Source organism: Cucurbita maxima, unplaced genomic scaffold, assembly GCF_002738345.1.
Source record: "Cucurbita maxima cultivar Rimu unplaced genomic scaffold, Cmax_1.0 Cma_Scf00022, whole genome shotgun sequence".
Taxonomy (NCBI): domain Eukaryota; kingdom Viridiplantae; phylum Streptophyta; class Magnoliopsida; order Cucurbitales; family Cucurbitaceae; genus Cucurbita; species Cucurbita maxima.
Genome location: NW_019272038.1, coordinates 1,606,138 through 1,621,685, shown reverse-complemented (window position 1 = coordinate 1,621,685; position 15,548 = coordinate 1,606,138). Strand labels below are relative to the sequence as shown.

The 15,548-nt window shown below is 35.0% G+C and overlaps 4 protein-coding genes across 4 annotated transcripts in view; 2 read left to right on the top strand and 2 right to left on the bottom strand.

Annotated features, from left to right (window-relative positions):
- Positions 1-689, bottom strand: part of LOC111496342 (N-alpha-acetyltransferase 50) — a 4,934-nt gene extending 4,245 nt beyond the window's left edge. The window contains exon 1 of the mRNA XM_023146760.1: positions 437-689. Coding sequence (XP_023002528.1) covers positions 437-590 — 154 coding nt within the window. The 5' untranslated portion in view covers positions 591-689. The remainder of the gene's footprint in view (positions 1-436) is intronic.
- Positions 690-1,312: 623 nt separating this feature from the next.
- On the top strand, positions 1,313-3,569 carry LOC111496224 (aurachin C monooxygenase/isomerase-like). Its single transcript, XM_023146592.1, has 4 exons — positions 1,313-1,599; positions 1,931-2,235; positions 2,680-2,890; positions 3,042-3,569. The coding sequence occupies exons 1-4, from the start codon at positions 1,351-1,353 to the stop codon at positions 3,543-3,545; spliced, it is 1,269 nt and encodes a 422-aa protein (XP_023002360.1). The 5' UTR covers positions 1,313-1,350; the 3' UTR covers positions 3,546-3,569.
- Positions 3,570-3,615: 46 nt separating this feature from the next.
- Positions 3,616-5,440, top strand: LOC111496218 (6-hydroxynicotinate 3-monooxygenase). Its single transcript, XM_023146585.1, has 4 exons — positions 3,616-3,957; positions 4,053-4,357; positions 4,437-4,647; positions 4,756-5,440. The coding sequence occupies exons 1-4, from the start codon at positions 3,709-3,711 to the stop codon at positions 5,275-5,277; spliced, it is 1,287 nt and encodes a 428-aa protein (XP_023002353.1). The 5' UTR covers positions 3,616-3,708; the 3' UTR covers positions 5,278-5,440.
- Positions 5,441-5,749: 309 nt separating this feature from the next.
- Positions 5,750-7,360, bottom strand: LOC111496333 (V-type proton ATPase subunit c''2). Its single transcript, XM_023146748.1, has 4 exons — positions 7,078-7,360; positions 6,888-6,965; positions 6,392-6,562; positions 5,750-6,276 (listed from the first exon to the last, which is right to left on the bottom strand). Exons 1-4 carry the CDS (start codon positions 7,203-7,205, stop codon positions 6,105-6,107), a joined length of 549 nt encoding a protein of 182 aa, XP_023002516.1. The 5' UTR covers positions 7,206-7,360; the 3' UTR covers positions 5,750-6,104.
- Positions 7,361-15,548: the final 8,188 nt, after the last annotated feature.

Genomic DNA, 15,548 nt, shown 5'->3' with positions numbered 1-15,548 from the left:
TTTTTTTTTTTTTTTTTTTTTTTTCTAACGAACACTAACCTGGGTTTTGAAGTTTGCAAGCTAGCAATGCTGATGAATAGAAACTCAAAATCGTACACTGCATATAACGTCTCAAAGAGCATCCAAAGGGAAAGAAAAGGCCAAATCAACAGTTCAAACAGTTTAAGATTCCAAAAACCACCAAATAGTCGAACTAAAACCACATAACTCAAAGCAGAAACCCCACGAACATTCTTCACTCTTCCTAAATAACAAGCAGCTAAATCCAAAACGCTCATCGGCAGAATCACAAGCAGCAAAGCACACAAGACAGAATAATAACGAACATGACAAAAACGCTTGAAGATAGAAACAGAGAAGGCATAACGAGCAAACCAAAAGAACAGAGAAGAGATGAAGATAAAGCATGATGAAGTCAATGGAAGAAGTATGAGACCTAGCTTTGTGAACTCGCCGGAGGCAAGGACATCGGCGTAGTACTTTTCGTTATAGCGAACAGGGAAGAGAGCTGTATTGAGCTTCTTGAGCTGCATCAAGTTCTTGTCCCTCACTCCGTCGAGCGAAATTGATACTTCGCGCACCTCCCCCATAGCTTTTCAATGAAGAAAAAATGAAGAAAAAATAAAGAAGGTTCAGAGGGAGACAGCTACAGAAACTTTCTTTGGCGGAGACGAAATGGAACCGCTCGTATCAATTGGACACGATGGGTAGAAATCTTCCTTTCTCCGAGACCGTCAATTGGGCTTTGATCCATTCGTTTTTTCGGCCCATTTACCCGACCCGGGAAATTATCAGGAATTGTTGAAAAATACGCCAATTTTCCTTCCATATACTATATTTTTTTTATGTTAAATTAAAAAAATAACAAAAAAAAATTGTTAATATTATTAAACTTTTAATAAATTCTAAAATTAGAATGTTTTATTAATATTTTTTAAAAAAAATAAAAAAAACTAATATCCATTAAATTTTAAAAATAACTAAAGAAAAAATTTAAAAAGTTATTAGACAAAACATTTGTCTATATTTGTAGATTATATTCAAATTTTTAATTTTTTTTAAGTATGAAATTTCATAAATATTTTTTTAAATATAGTACTAATTATATATATATATATATATATATATATATATATATATATATATATATATATTATTTTTTTTTATATATATATATATATTTAAAAAAAAATTAATATGTTCGTGAAATTTTATAAAAAATTTTAAAGATAATTTTTAATAAGAAAAAGGGTTTATAAGGTTTGGATTATTAACGTAATAAAAATTTAAGTCGACTTCTTCGCGATGATGATGCTTTCATCTCTAGCGCCCAAATCAACGAACAAAGCCATGCTCCAGAAGAAGCAGAAGCCCAAAGCCTTGATCGTTGGAGGGAGTATAGCCGGAATTTCTTGCGCCCATACTCTGATCAAAGCAGGCTGGGAAGTTCTAGTCCTCGATAAAACCCCCACTCCGCCGACCGGTTGTTCCACCGGCGCCGGACTCGGCCTTGACACTCTGTCTCAGAGACTCATCCAGTCGTGGCTTTCCCGACCTGAACTTCTCGTCGAATCCACTTCCCCTCTAGGGACGGAGCAGGTCAAAATCTCTCCCTATCATTTCCTTGTAATTTTCTTACGCCGATGTCTGATATTGATCGTTACTTGGGGAAGACCATTCTGTCTTCTCCGTTTGTGAAATTTGAACAGAGTGATTTCAATGTTAGGGCAAGGTTTATGCTACCAGTAAATAATTGTGTCCTCTGATGTGTATTTGATCGAATCTGGATGGCGAAATTTATCTTCAATCTGTTTCAATTCGAGTATTGAACGAGAAACTGTTATAGTTTTGTCGTCGATTTTGATGCATTTGAGTTGAATTTCAAATAAAATAGTCTGTTAATTCTTTCATCCAGCATCTGTTTTAATAGAATCGGGCTATTGATGGAGAAAGCAAGACGGGACGGATATTGACTAATGATGAGAATCTCAATTTCAGAGCTGTACATTGGGCTGACCTTCATGGCCTTCTATACAATGAGCTTCCACCTGACATATTTCTTTGGGGTCATCTTTTTCTTTCTATCTGTATATCTGACGACAAAGCGTCTGTGAAAATAGTAGCAAAAGTTCTGCAAACTGATGAGATTGTTGAAATAGTTGGGGATTTGCTTGTTGCAGCTGATGGCTGTCTCTCTTCCATACGTCAAGCATTTCTTCCCAACTTTAAGTTGAGGTCTGTAAAATAAATGGGTTTTCTAAGTACCAAAAAAAGTGTTCGGAATGACTTTCTAAGTGCTTAGAACCGTTTTTAAGCATCCAAAAACTCATTTGAAACAAGCCCGAAAATGGAGAAGTTCAAATTCTTTTCTCCCCCATTGTTTTCGTACTTTTCAAATGCTTAAAACCGTTTTTAAGCATCCAAAAACTCATTTCATACGAGCCCAAAAATGGAGGAGAAGTTCAAATTCTTTGCTTCCCCATTGTTTTCACACTTTTCAGGTGCTTAGAACCGTTTTTAAGCATCCAAAAACTCATGTCAAACAAGCCCGAAAATGGAGGAGAAGTTCAAATTTTTTGCTTCCCCATTGTTTTCCTACATTCGTAGTCGTAGTGTTGTTTCGTTTTGAAGTCTAAAGCATGCTGCATTTTCTTATTCATAACTTGAATTTGATTGTAGATATTCAGGTTATTATGCTTGGAGAGGGGTTTTTGATTTCTCAGAGAATGAGAACTCAGAGTCCGAGATCAACATTCATAAGGCTTATCCTCAACTTGGTAAAGGCTTGTATTTCGACTTGGCATCTGGAACTCATATGGGAATGTTTGAGGTTCCAAAGAAGAAGATCAACTGGATTTGGTATGTGAATCAACCAGAACCTCAAATCAAGGTGATTGGTTACTTCCATTGAATGCTTACGTTCCCTTTTGGTATTAAATACAATTGTGCCGTTCGGTTTTCTGGTTTCGAGTTCTATTACATCAGCTCTTTAGCATATTCATTGGTTAATTGGAGTTTGGAACCAACGTGTACAAATGCAGGGTCGATCAATGACAATGAAAGTAAACGAGGAGATGGCGAGGAGATTGCACGAACAAGCCAGCGAGATTTGGGTTCCTGAGTTTGCAAACGTCGTTCGAGAAACAAAAGATCCTTTCATCAATGCCATCTATGATTGTGATCCATTAGAACAACTAGTTTGGGACAATGTGGTATTGGTTGGAGAATCAGCCCATCCAATAACTCCTCATTGTGGGAGAAGCACGAATATGTCTATATTAGATGCAGCTGTTTTGGGCAAATGCCTTCAGAAATGGGGAGCTGAAGATCTAAATTCAGCTCTTGCTGAGTATCAGTCTCTCCGGCTGCCTATTATTTCTGAGCAAGTCCTCCATTCCCGGCACGTCGGGCGGATCAAGCAAGGCTTGGCGCTTCCCAACCGCCAAGTCTTCGACCCGAATATAGCTGAAGAAAACCTGCAAGAGCTTCAAATAAGAAACACACCATTCTGTGATGATGTTCCTGAAGGGATTGATCTGATCTAGGAATAATATGTCTAGTGGTTTGGTGAAAGGCTGAAAATATCTTTTGTTTGCACAAGCCGCACGTGCCAGGCACACTTCCTCGATTTCTGAAGCGCATATTTCCCCAAACAGGGAAAAGTCTCTTGATCCTCCCTGTTCTGTTTGGCAGTTACAGAACGTAACGATGAATGGGAAGAACAGAATCCCCAAAGCAGTCATCGTCGGCGGTAGCATTGCCGGAATATCCTGCGCTCACGCTTTGATTAAGGCCGGCTGGAAAGTTCAGATACTCAAAAAATCAACCTCTCCCCCGACCGGAAGTTCCACCGGCGCCGGCCTCGGTCTCGATCCTCTCTCTCAGAGCCTCATTCAGTCATGGCTTTCCAAGCCTCAACTTCTCCTCCAATCCACTCTCCCTCTCACATTCGATCAGGTAAATTTCGAATCGAATCGAATTGTTTCGAATTTCTCCATTTCGAAGAATTTTATCAGTTCATGATTTATCTAGGGTTTGTTCAATTTGTATAGAATCAAGCAACTGATGAGGAAACTAAAGGCAGGAGGATTTTAACTAGGGATGAGAATTTCAATTTCAGAGCAGCTCATTGGGCTGACCTCCATGGCCTTCTCTACAATGAGCTTCCTCCTGATATATTTCTATGGGGTCACCAATTCCTCTCTTATTGCACATCTGAGGATAAATCTTCTGTGAAAATAGCAGCAAGAGTTTTGCAAACTGACGAGATTATTGAAATAGTTGGGGATTTGCTTGTTGGGGCAGATGGGTGTCTTTCTTCTGTGCTTCAAACCTTTCTTCCCAACTTTCAGTTGAGGTATATGAACATGAAAATGGAGCAGAATGCTAAAGTATATGTTCATGCTGACAAATAGCAATTTCATTGTTTTGTGTAGATATTCTGGTTATTGTGCTTGGAGAGGAGTCCTTGATTTTTCTGAGAATGAGAATTCGGAGACGATAATCGACATCAGAAAGGCATATCCTGATCTTGGGAAATGCTTGTATTTTGATTTGGGATCTGGCACTCACATTGTTCTCTATGAGCTTCCAAACAAAAAGATCAACTGGATTTGGTATATCAATCAACCAGAGCCACAACTCAAGGTAATTGATTGCCCAAATGTGATTATGATGGCCTTTTTTCTGAGTAAAGTTCAATACAATAGTTCTTTAGTTTGCATCGGTTGATGCGAACGTGCAAAATGAATGCAGGGTAAGTCGCTGACCATGAAAGTACACGATGAGATGGTGAGGAAGATGCATGAACAAGCAGAGAAGGTTTGGGTTCCCGAGTTCGCAAGTGTCATCAAAGAAACAAAAGAGCCTTTCATCAATGTCATATATGATAGAAATCCATTGGAACGACTAGTTTGGGACAATGTAGTATTGGTTGGGGATGCAGCTCATCCCACAACTCCTCATGGCTTGAGAAGTACAAACATGTCCATATTAGATGCAGCTGTTTTAGGCAAATGCCTTGAGAAATGGGGACTGGAGAACTTACAAACAGCCCTCGCAGAATATCAATCCGTTCGACTACCTGTCAGCTCGAAGCAAGTCCTGCATTCTAGGTTTATGGGTAGGCTTAAGCAAGGTTTGACTCTTCCTGACCGTGAACCCTTCGACGACCCGAAGGCAGATATGCCAGATAACTGCCAAGAACTTCAACAGAAAAACATTCCTTTCTTCAATGATGTTCCTCAATTGATTGATACGACCAGGAAGCCTATATAGTCAAGAATGTGCAGAAAGCCGAAGTATGCATTCAAGACAGGTTTTTTGGTTGGAAGCTAGTCTCTCTGGCTGCAGTTAATTGTACTTGATACATTGTATGATTAAAAAGTATACTGAATCGTATGAAATAAATCAGCTTCAAGTCGAGCCCTTGCATCATTAATCATGAATGAGTTATGTGGAACCTTTATACCTAACCAAATGAGAATTCTATATCAATTTGATTGTAAGATATAAGTACCTGCTTCGATTAGAATGTGTAGCTACCCAGATTTCGCATCAATTTGATTGTAAGATATAAGTACCTGCTTCGATTAGAAATACTCGTGTTTCAGATTCAAACTTGTACATTTTCATGGTGAATCTTTTTGTGTTTCTTTGCATACATGATGATGCATACCGTAGCTAAAAAGCTATAAAGGATGATCTTCAATCGAGAGACTACAATCCAGAAAAGGAACAGTAAATGTAAAGATGCCAATGTTTAATAAACGATTCAAGAACTGAACACAGATTTTGCAAGAAAATGTCATACAAGCTAGAAAAGAAGCAATCCTACAACATAACTTATTGAACGATTCAAGTGTTTTCAAGGAATCAGAAGAAGAAATATTTAATACCAACATCAGAATGATGGAATGGTTCTCCTAGGGAATAGGATTGAAACCCAAACAATAAAAAAATGCATACAAACTCCCCACTCTAGCTTTTACAAGAACAATCATTATCTATGAAGGGGCAAACAACTAGGCTCAAGGGAAGAAAAACAAGTTACCCTCTTCATCGTAATCGAACTTTGAGCTCGTGTTCAAAATCGAAGAGGTAGATCAACCTGTCTTTGCAGGCCAAGAGGCTTGAGCTGACATAATTATCCCAACAATCACTCCGAACAACCCAAGCGCACTGCCAAAGATCTCAATTACAAGAATTTTCACAAAAAGAGAGGAGTTTTGGGCATCTGATAACGCACAGCTGCTTCCAATGATTCCCACACACAGCCTTGAAACAGAGCATCAGAAAAGATTCAGAGCAAACAATCAGAATGAAACGAAAAAGAAGAGCTAAATTCGAGGATTTTGATTGAATAAACCAAGTAAGAGAGAAGATATCAAACCCGCAGACAAGGTTAGCAAAGCCAACTATGATTCCAGATGCAAAGATTGCATATCCTGCTCTTAGAGACTCGGGGGCATAAATCTGAGACGCTGACACACTCTCTAACTTGGTTTGTAAGATGATGGCAACAATGACACCGTATATAGCAACAGCTTCACAGAAAATTACACTGAAATAACACAGCATTCAAATTGTTGTAATCAAAATAATGGCCAGAAAAATGTAGCTAAGTTCTTGAAATTGGTTGGACTTTGTTGGACGAATTACAATTTATTTTTCAAAAATTCAAGGCTTGTGTTCAACTCTGTTCCAATTGATTCAAAATTAAACAAAGTAATGAAATGAAACCTTGGAGTTTCGTCGCTCTTAGTTGTATAAGTGCAAGAATTTAGCAATAAGAATCCCTAATTATACATCCCAACCCGACCGTCTCAAAAGAAGTAATCCAATCAATAGGAAAATGAACAATTCATCAACTAGAGTTAGCGCTTCACCTGATCAAATTCTTCGAAGTAATGCGAGGAGCTTTGATCGCAGCACCAATCAAACTGCTTCCCGTAATGTAAATCCCCCTACAAAATACGCAACCGCGCAAATTTTCATCGTTCAGAAAGGGATTAACAAAATAAACATTCATCAATAAAAACGCAAAGAGAACGAAATCATATAGGGTTGAGACAGCACCAGGCGGCGCCAAGGACGGAAACGCCGATGGCGATGGCGATACCGACGGCGGAGAAAGTGTAGGGAGAGATGTTGATGAGAGCACGAGACCAGGAGCTAGAATGTGCGATCACGGCGGCGGTCGACATGATTATCTATCCGTTTCCAACCTTGATTCTGAAATCGAGGCAGTAATTACGAAGACGACTTCGATTTGATCTGAAATCCGTCTGGAGGAAGAGAGTTCCTGAAGTGAAAAATGTGGAGATCGACGAATGAGTCCGATAAACCTCCACGCGCGCGTGAGAAAGCTCAAAACTTTATTCGTGTACATTATCGTAATTGCATACATCCCATAATAGAATACTTCAAAAAGTTTTTTTTTTTTTTTTTTTAAGAAATATAAATTTCATTTAAATTAATAAATAACTCTTATTTTTTCACTTATTCAACTTTTAAAAACTTCAATAAAAAATCTAAAAAATATATCACTAATGTTTTGGTAGTAAATTATTAATATTTTATTAAAAAAATTTCTTGAAAATATATTTTACTTTTAAAAAGTTTTAAAAAATGCTATTAATTGAGATAATATTTCTTACCTTCGAACTTCTACTTAATTAGTCAACGTTGGACAACAACAATATTTAAAAATACCAAGAATTTATACCATTCTATGCAATATAGAACGCTTTATGGGGGTTCCTTATCCCTTGAACGGTAAGTTACCCAGGTTACCGAGGATTCCCATATGGTGGGGATGGTATTGTCGTGCATGTCCGATCTCTTCGACAGATTGGTTACTTCTCAATTTTTTCGTGAATCTCTAAATAAAATTTTAACAAATATGAGTATAACCCATCGATAATTGACACGTTATGATATATAAATTTAGTTGGGCCGACCCAGTGTACTTATTTGGGCTATGTAGAAATGATGGTGCACTGTGGGCTTTACATAGCGTGAAATGGGCCCGGCTTGAATTGGACCAATCTTAGTTGGGCCATTTTCAGGGCTTTGAGGCCCATAACATAAGAAGAATAACGGGTTGGTCGTGGAAGTGTCCATATCTTAAATTTACTTATTTTTCCCATTATTTCGGAAGGTAATTGTTTCTTATTTTTCCCATAACATGAAGAGAGCCTTATCTTATCTTTAAATAATAATAATAATAATAGCTCAAGAAAAAACCTTATTTTAAACATAATCATTTAAATCACTATATATTATTAGGTAATAATTGCATAAATTATTGTGGAGAAAATGCCACTAATTCATTACCAACAAAACATCAAATTACCGATCACTCCTCACCTCTCTGTGACAGTTCAAATTCACCGCTAGTCGATATTGTCCTCTTCGAGCTTTCCTTCAAAGTTTTTAAAATGTGTCTGCTAGGGATGTGGGATCTGACAATCCAACTCCTTCGATGCCCAGCGTCCTCGTTGGCATATCGCTCGATATTTGGCGTAGATATCATTTGTAACAACCTAAGCCCACCTCTAGCACATATTGTTCTCTTTAGGCTTTTCTTTTCAAAACTCGTCTGCTAGTGAAATATTTCCACATCCATATAAAGAATGTTTCATTCTCTTCTCCAACCGAAGTAGGATCTTGACCTTCTCTCTCTCTCTGTGAGATCTCATATGAGTTGGAGAAGAGAACGAAATATTCGTTACAAGTGTGTGAAAACATTTTCCTAGTATATGCATTTTAAAACCGTGGGCTTGAGCTATTACTTTCTCTTTCACATATATATATAAAATAATACTCTACGTCACTCCCGACTAGTTGACCTAAAAAATGTAGCGTTTTCTCTAAACTCTAGGTCACTCCCAACTAACTAACCATAAATCATGATAGTTTTATTCTCTCTGTACGAATAAAATCTTGTATGATTCTTTCTGATCCTACCGACAAAAGTGGTTCACACCCACAATACGAGCATCTAATTTTTAGGTTTCCCTCTCGTATACCACCACGATAAATTAATAAAACGAACTAAAATATGTACTTAGCTAAGCTTGTGGAACTATGTAGGGTGGGAAGTAGGTGGGATGTGATGGAGAGAATCTAAGTTAGAGATTTTTGTAGTAAAAAAAGAACGAGAGATAGCAACCAAAGTTGGCATACAACATCAACACCTCCCTTGACAAAAAACACAATACATCTTCTCAACCTCCCCTTGTCTATCTCCACAACATAAACTCGACGACTTTCCGATTAGACTGCATAACCTAATATTATTATATAACGTCTTCAAAAATTAAAATGATTTGTATATATAAAATTATTTTTTTTTGTGTTTCACGCAGATACACGCAGTAAACAATACAAAATTTTAAATCTCTAACCTTTTGGTCGATAATGCACGTGTAACAGCTCAAGTATACTGTTAATCGATATTGTCCGGTTTGACCCATTACGTATCACTGTCAGCCTCACGATTTATAAAACGCGCATGGTAAAAAGATGTTTCTACGCTTTTATAAAAAAATGTTTCGTTCCCTCCTCAAACTGACGTTGGATCTCACAACATGTTTATTTATTTATTTTTGTCTGAAAAAAAAAGTACAAGCATTATGTAATGATTTTAGAGCAAATTTGGAAACTAAAAGGTAAAGTAATGGGCAGACATTAAGTTAACAAAACATCAATCATTTTCCACAATAGAATGGTATAGATTCACAAATGGTTCTCTATAGATTTTGGGTGTACCCAAATTGGGAACATAATAACTTCCACTACTAGTGGGTTTCAACTATTCTTAACCGAGTTATTAAAAATTACTCGAGAATTCTACTATAAAGAGCTTAGCACTTTACACAGTATAAGAAAGATAGAGAAACTATAACAACCCAAGTTCACTGCTACCAGATGTTGTGCTTAGTCAAAGCCCATCACTAGCTGATATTATCCTCTTTAAACATTTCCTTCAATGGCTTCCCCTCGAAGTTTTAAAGCATGTATACTAGGAAGAGTCATCAGCTCAAACTCACCGCTAGTATATATTATCCTCAACCTCAACACACTGCTAGTTGATATTGTCCTTTTTTAACATTTCTTCCCGAGACTCTCTCAAGTTTTTAAAACAGGGGTTTCCATACTCTTGTAAAAAATATTTTGTTCCATCATTGTAGTATCTATCCAGCATTATTAGATATTTATAATTTTTTTTTTATCACATCCAACCATTATTATGAGGCAACTATTTATTAATTTTTTTAAAAAAAAAAAATATTTTTAACGATCCACGAGAGTGCTTAAAGAATATTATCATCATTGTGTGAAATTTTTGTAATTTTTTTTTTTTTTAATTGAGATTCCCATTTTTCGTGCAAACCCAATAGAAATTTCCCCCCACTTTTGTAAAGCATGCACAAAGGTGATGGATGTTATTGCCATTTTGAAAAGAATCCTAAAAATAAAATAAATAAATAAAATAATTAAATTCTCCCCTTTCTATTTTCTTTTTTATTAATATCGTTTTATTCCATCCCCTATTGGGCCCGGGTCTGAATTCTCTGATTTGGGCTTTTCGATGGGCTTATTGGGCCTGTTTATTAATAATAAGCCCACATAAATGAAATTGTAATTTATTTATTTTTTTAAAATTAATTTATGAATCAGTGGGCATTGAATATTCCTGCAAAATTGAGCCAATAAGAAAGGTGTCAGAGGAGTAAAAATTAAAAGTGACGTCATCATCTTGGAGAAAATGAAACAAATCAGATCATGAGATCCATTTAATCAACTATACCAATTACCAATCAGGATTACGTCATTATCTATTAAAATTATTTTTTTAAAAAAAAAGAAAAATAAAAGCAAAAGTCCGTTGTGATGGAACCCTGACCGTTGGATTGACATTGAATTACGCGTGATTGATGGAGCAACCGACGGTCCGGATTCAAGGATTAGCCTGAGGGACCCAAAAAAAGGAATAGGAAAATCGAAGGCTTTTAAACTGCAGTCTAAATATTGCCACAAAAAGGAATTCGAATTTAATTTTCTTTTTTACAAAACGACACGTGGCAGAGGAGTTAATGACGATAGTACCCCTCGGCGTCAAATCAAAATGCACCAATCCTTTTACAAAAACTGAGGGCCGGGAGTCGTTTCGGTGTAAGCGTGATCTCGGTGATTATTTTGAGAGCTATCAATTCGTAAGGTGTCAGGGTCGTTTTGGTCATTACGTTCGTCAGAGTGGGGGCCACATGCTAAGATTCTATTGGCTGGACGTGGCTCAGTGGACCCACTTTCCGCCACGTTATTGCCTGATTGGCAGCTGTGACGGTCGACTTCGGTCACGTGACGTCAACCTCGCTGTTGACGCTCACTCCACCGTTACCGTCACTGATTCCTCCGTACAAAATGTTTTCATTTTCATTAAAATATTATAATATAAATAATTTGTCAAACATTTTTAATTTTTCTATTTAAAGGTATTTTTAAAATATTTTTAAATATATAAACTCACTTTTTATTTAGTTTAGGATTAACATTAGAAAAATAAAAATAAAAATAAAACATCTTAAATAAGAATAATTAGAATGATATTTAAATGCATTTTTATTTCATTAAATATTTTTTATATGAAAGTTTAATAAAAATAAAATAAATTAAAAAGGAAAAAAAAAAAAAGAAGTTATTATTGTGGTGGGAGTCAGTTATCTGATAATACCGATCACTGCACCAATTGATAGAAACCATTCTATTCACATCGTGCAAATCTGAGACCCCTCTTACTGATTTATTTATTTGCATTAAATACTACAATAATAATAATAATAATAATAATACCAAAATATTTCCTTTAAATAATAATAATAATAATAAATACTTTAATTATGTAATTGAAAGTATAGTTTGATATATAAATTAATTTTAATCAATTAATTAAGGTTAATTAAATTGAAATATTTTACACCGGCAATGAAATAGATTAGTTTTTAGGATTAGATTTGGGTGAATTATTAGGTTTAAAATAAACGAGCAAAGTCAGTCGGTAAATTGATGAAGGTGGAACCATGCTTTGTAGAGAAAAATAATGGGAATATCGACCGACCACGGAATTAGCTACAAAAAAAAAATAATGCTAAGAACGAAATTCACTAGGTAAAGTTAAATCGTCCCGAGCCGAAAGTAAAAAAGGGTTAGAAAAAAATTGATAAAAAAATTGTAAAAAAGTACAATATAGGAAGAAACACACATGATGGCAATGATTTGTTTGAGCAAAAAGATGTGCAACCACTTTATGCACAATCACATTAAGAAACAATTTTTGTTCTCTCCAAGTCCCATGGAAATTTCATAAATGAAGAAATTTAAAAGCTTTTCAAAGGAACATTCAAAGTTGGTAAGAAAAGAGAGCTACCCTCCCACATAGTCCAATCATGAAACTAAATGTTTGTTTTATTTTATAAACTTTAAAACTTTATATTATATCATTATATATTAAAAAATACGTTACTACGAACATAATTTAATCATCAAAGTATATATATTTTAAACGAAATTAAATTACCATACGTCTAGTAGCACTGACAATCTCTTTTGAAGTACAAAATGTCAGTGGAATTGCTCATCTGATTGGGTCTGAGATCCCACATCAGTTAAAGGGGAAACAAACTGTTTCTTATAAGGGTGTAGAAATCTAGACGCATTTTAAAATCTTGAGAGAAAGCCTCAAGGAAAATTTCAATTAGGACAATATTTGCTTGCAATGGGTTAGGACTATTACAAATGGTATCAGAGTCAGACACTGGGAAGTGTGCCAACGAGGAAAAGCTCCCAAGGGTTGGAGAGGATGTAGAAACGTTGATAACAATGAACTGGGCTGTTACAGTAAAGCATCAATAAACTCGTTTGGAAGTCGCATAGAAACGTTGATAACGGTGAACTGGGCTGTTACAGTAGAGCATCAATAATCTCGTTTGGAAACCGTGTAGAAACGTTGATAACAGTGAATTGAGCTGTTACACTAGAGCATCGATAATCTCATTTGGAAGCCGCGTAGAAACATTGATAACGATGAACAGGGTTGTTACACTATAGCATCAATAATCTCATTTGGAAGCCATGCAAGAGAAAGTCTAAACAAGACAGTATTTGATAACGATGAACTGGGTAGTTACATTAGGGCACATGCGATCTCGAGTTTAGAGATATCTCGACCTTTCAATAATAAAAACTCGAAGATTCTCGAAGAGGGTCGAAAAGAGGCGGATTTTGGATTAAGATTTAAGATAAAAGGAGGGAGGGGGGAGAAGAAAATAAAACAAAGTGATGGATGGCATGCCTAAAAAGCTGCTATATTTGATATGGAGATCCAAGAAAAAGGCCTACAACTCTCCCATGTCTAACACATAGCCTGTAATTTTCTTCAGTTTGTGTGCTTCGGCTGTCAATGAAGGCCAAGTTTTTGTGTCAAAAAAAAGTCTCTCAGTTTTTGGAAATTGGGTAATCTACAAAACCTTTTTTTTTTATTTTTTACAAATCCAATTCCATAATAATTTAAAAAATGACATTTTAAGAATTTTTATTATTCCTAAAAATAAAATTAATTAGATATGAGGGTCAAGGTCAGCCAGTGAGACGATGGGGGATAAGCTTCATCGTAGAGAGGGAAACAGTTCACGATCACTAGCTAAGACCTCTAAATGACCGCTCAGTGATAAAGGAGGTAGGAGTATATAGACAGCTCGAAGGTTTGCCTAAAGCAGCCACCCTTAATAAATAAGATATTAATTATCATTTTAATAATAGTCTTACAATTTATTAATAATTATATTAAAATAAACTAAAAAAAAGAATAGGTATTTATAGGCATGCAAATAGTCCATTAAGGAAAATAATAAGAGCTAGCTAGATTCAAAGTTTCAAACCCTACATTTTCTCTCTCTATCAAATGTTAGGTAATGTGTTAGTGAGAGGAAGCTCCACCCTAGATCCCCATATCCTGTAGGCCTATGTTTTCTTTATTTACCTTTACCAAACTTTTTTATTTTTATTTTTATTTTTTTCCGTTAATATTCCTCGAACGATCACGAATGTATATATCTCGACTGATTATATATTTTGGTATCGTTAATTGTACGTTCTTTTAGTCAGTGTTTTCTCGCTGAACAGTCATTTTTTGTGATTTGTTCTCGACTCGGTTATTGACGTTGTTCGCATATGCAGTCTGATTCTAAAGGAATAAAAATAAAAAAAACAAACGAAAGCGAGAGATTGGTTGGGTCTTACGAGAGAAAAATAATATCATAACTAATAATTATTATTGAGTCTGTGACCCACACAATATATGTAGTCTCACATCCCTATAGACCGAGGGTGAGAACTTACCAAACAATGGATCGAGAATTGATTGTTTCAAAAAAGGGAATAAGAAGAGGAATTGAGAATTAATGAGGCTAAGGTAATAGGTCTGCGAAAACGAAACTTCTTTACTTTCCTAACTTTGGTTGAATGTTTTCATTAATGGGATAAGTACGAGTACAAGTGTTCGTTCGATGATTCGTTTTCACTTCGAGAATTATCGAGTACGTGAAAAAATGATGGTTTAATTTTTATTTGGTATGTACGAAATTTATTTGTAAATGACATGAATGAGATCGTTGAATTATAAATAATTTATACGGACCCCTTGGATGAGTTGGTAAACACATCGAACGTGACGTAATAACAACTTTGTAATAATGACGTACTTTGTCTTTTATATATGCTCGAGATCGAGAAAAAATTATTGTACAAAATTACGTTAAATCTTAGATTTAGACGAATTTAAATAGGTTGATGCTTTCGATTTTAAATGATTTTTTTAATATTTAAACGGTCGTTTTAATATTTGTAATGTTTGTTAATTTCTTTAAATTTAAGTAAAAATTCAAAATAAATAAATAAATTATTTAGCGATAATATAAATAAATATACATAAATAAATAATTTTTTTGAGTAATAATATATTTATTTAGTAATATATGATAAAATATTTAAAATAGTTATTACAAGTGTGAGAAAACAAATGCGCGTGGAAAGAATGGTGATCTAACGGCTGTGAATGAAGGAAGAGGTTATCGTTTCTGTTTCCATCGATGCAACAACCAAGAACGAATGCCTCTTCCTGCAGCGAATCCACGTGGCAGCTTCTTTTGTCGTCTTCTTGATTAATTCCCTTACGCGCCTTCCTTCACGCGCCACTCTCCCCTTTATTAAAACACAAATCTACTGATTTTCTGTTCTTTTGGTTTTTATTTATTAAAAAATATTTTTTAAAATCTAAATTAAAATTTGAAAACTAATTTTTCTATAAATAAAATATTAATTTTTCATTTCGAAATTTGTATTCTTTTTCTCACCATTTTTTAAATAATTTTTTTTTAATGAAACAATTTAATTCTTAAATAAATAAATAAATAATATATATATATATATATATATATATATATATATATATATATATATATATATATATATATATATATATATAT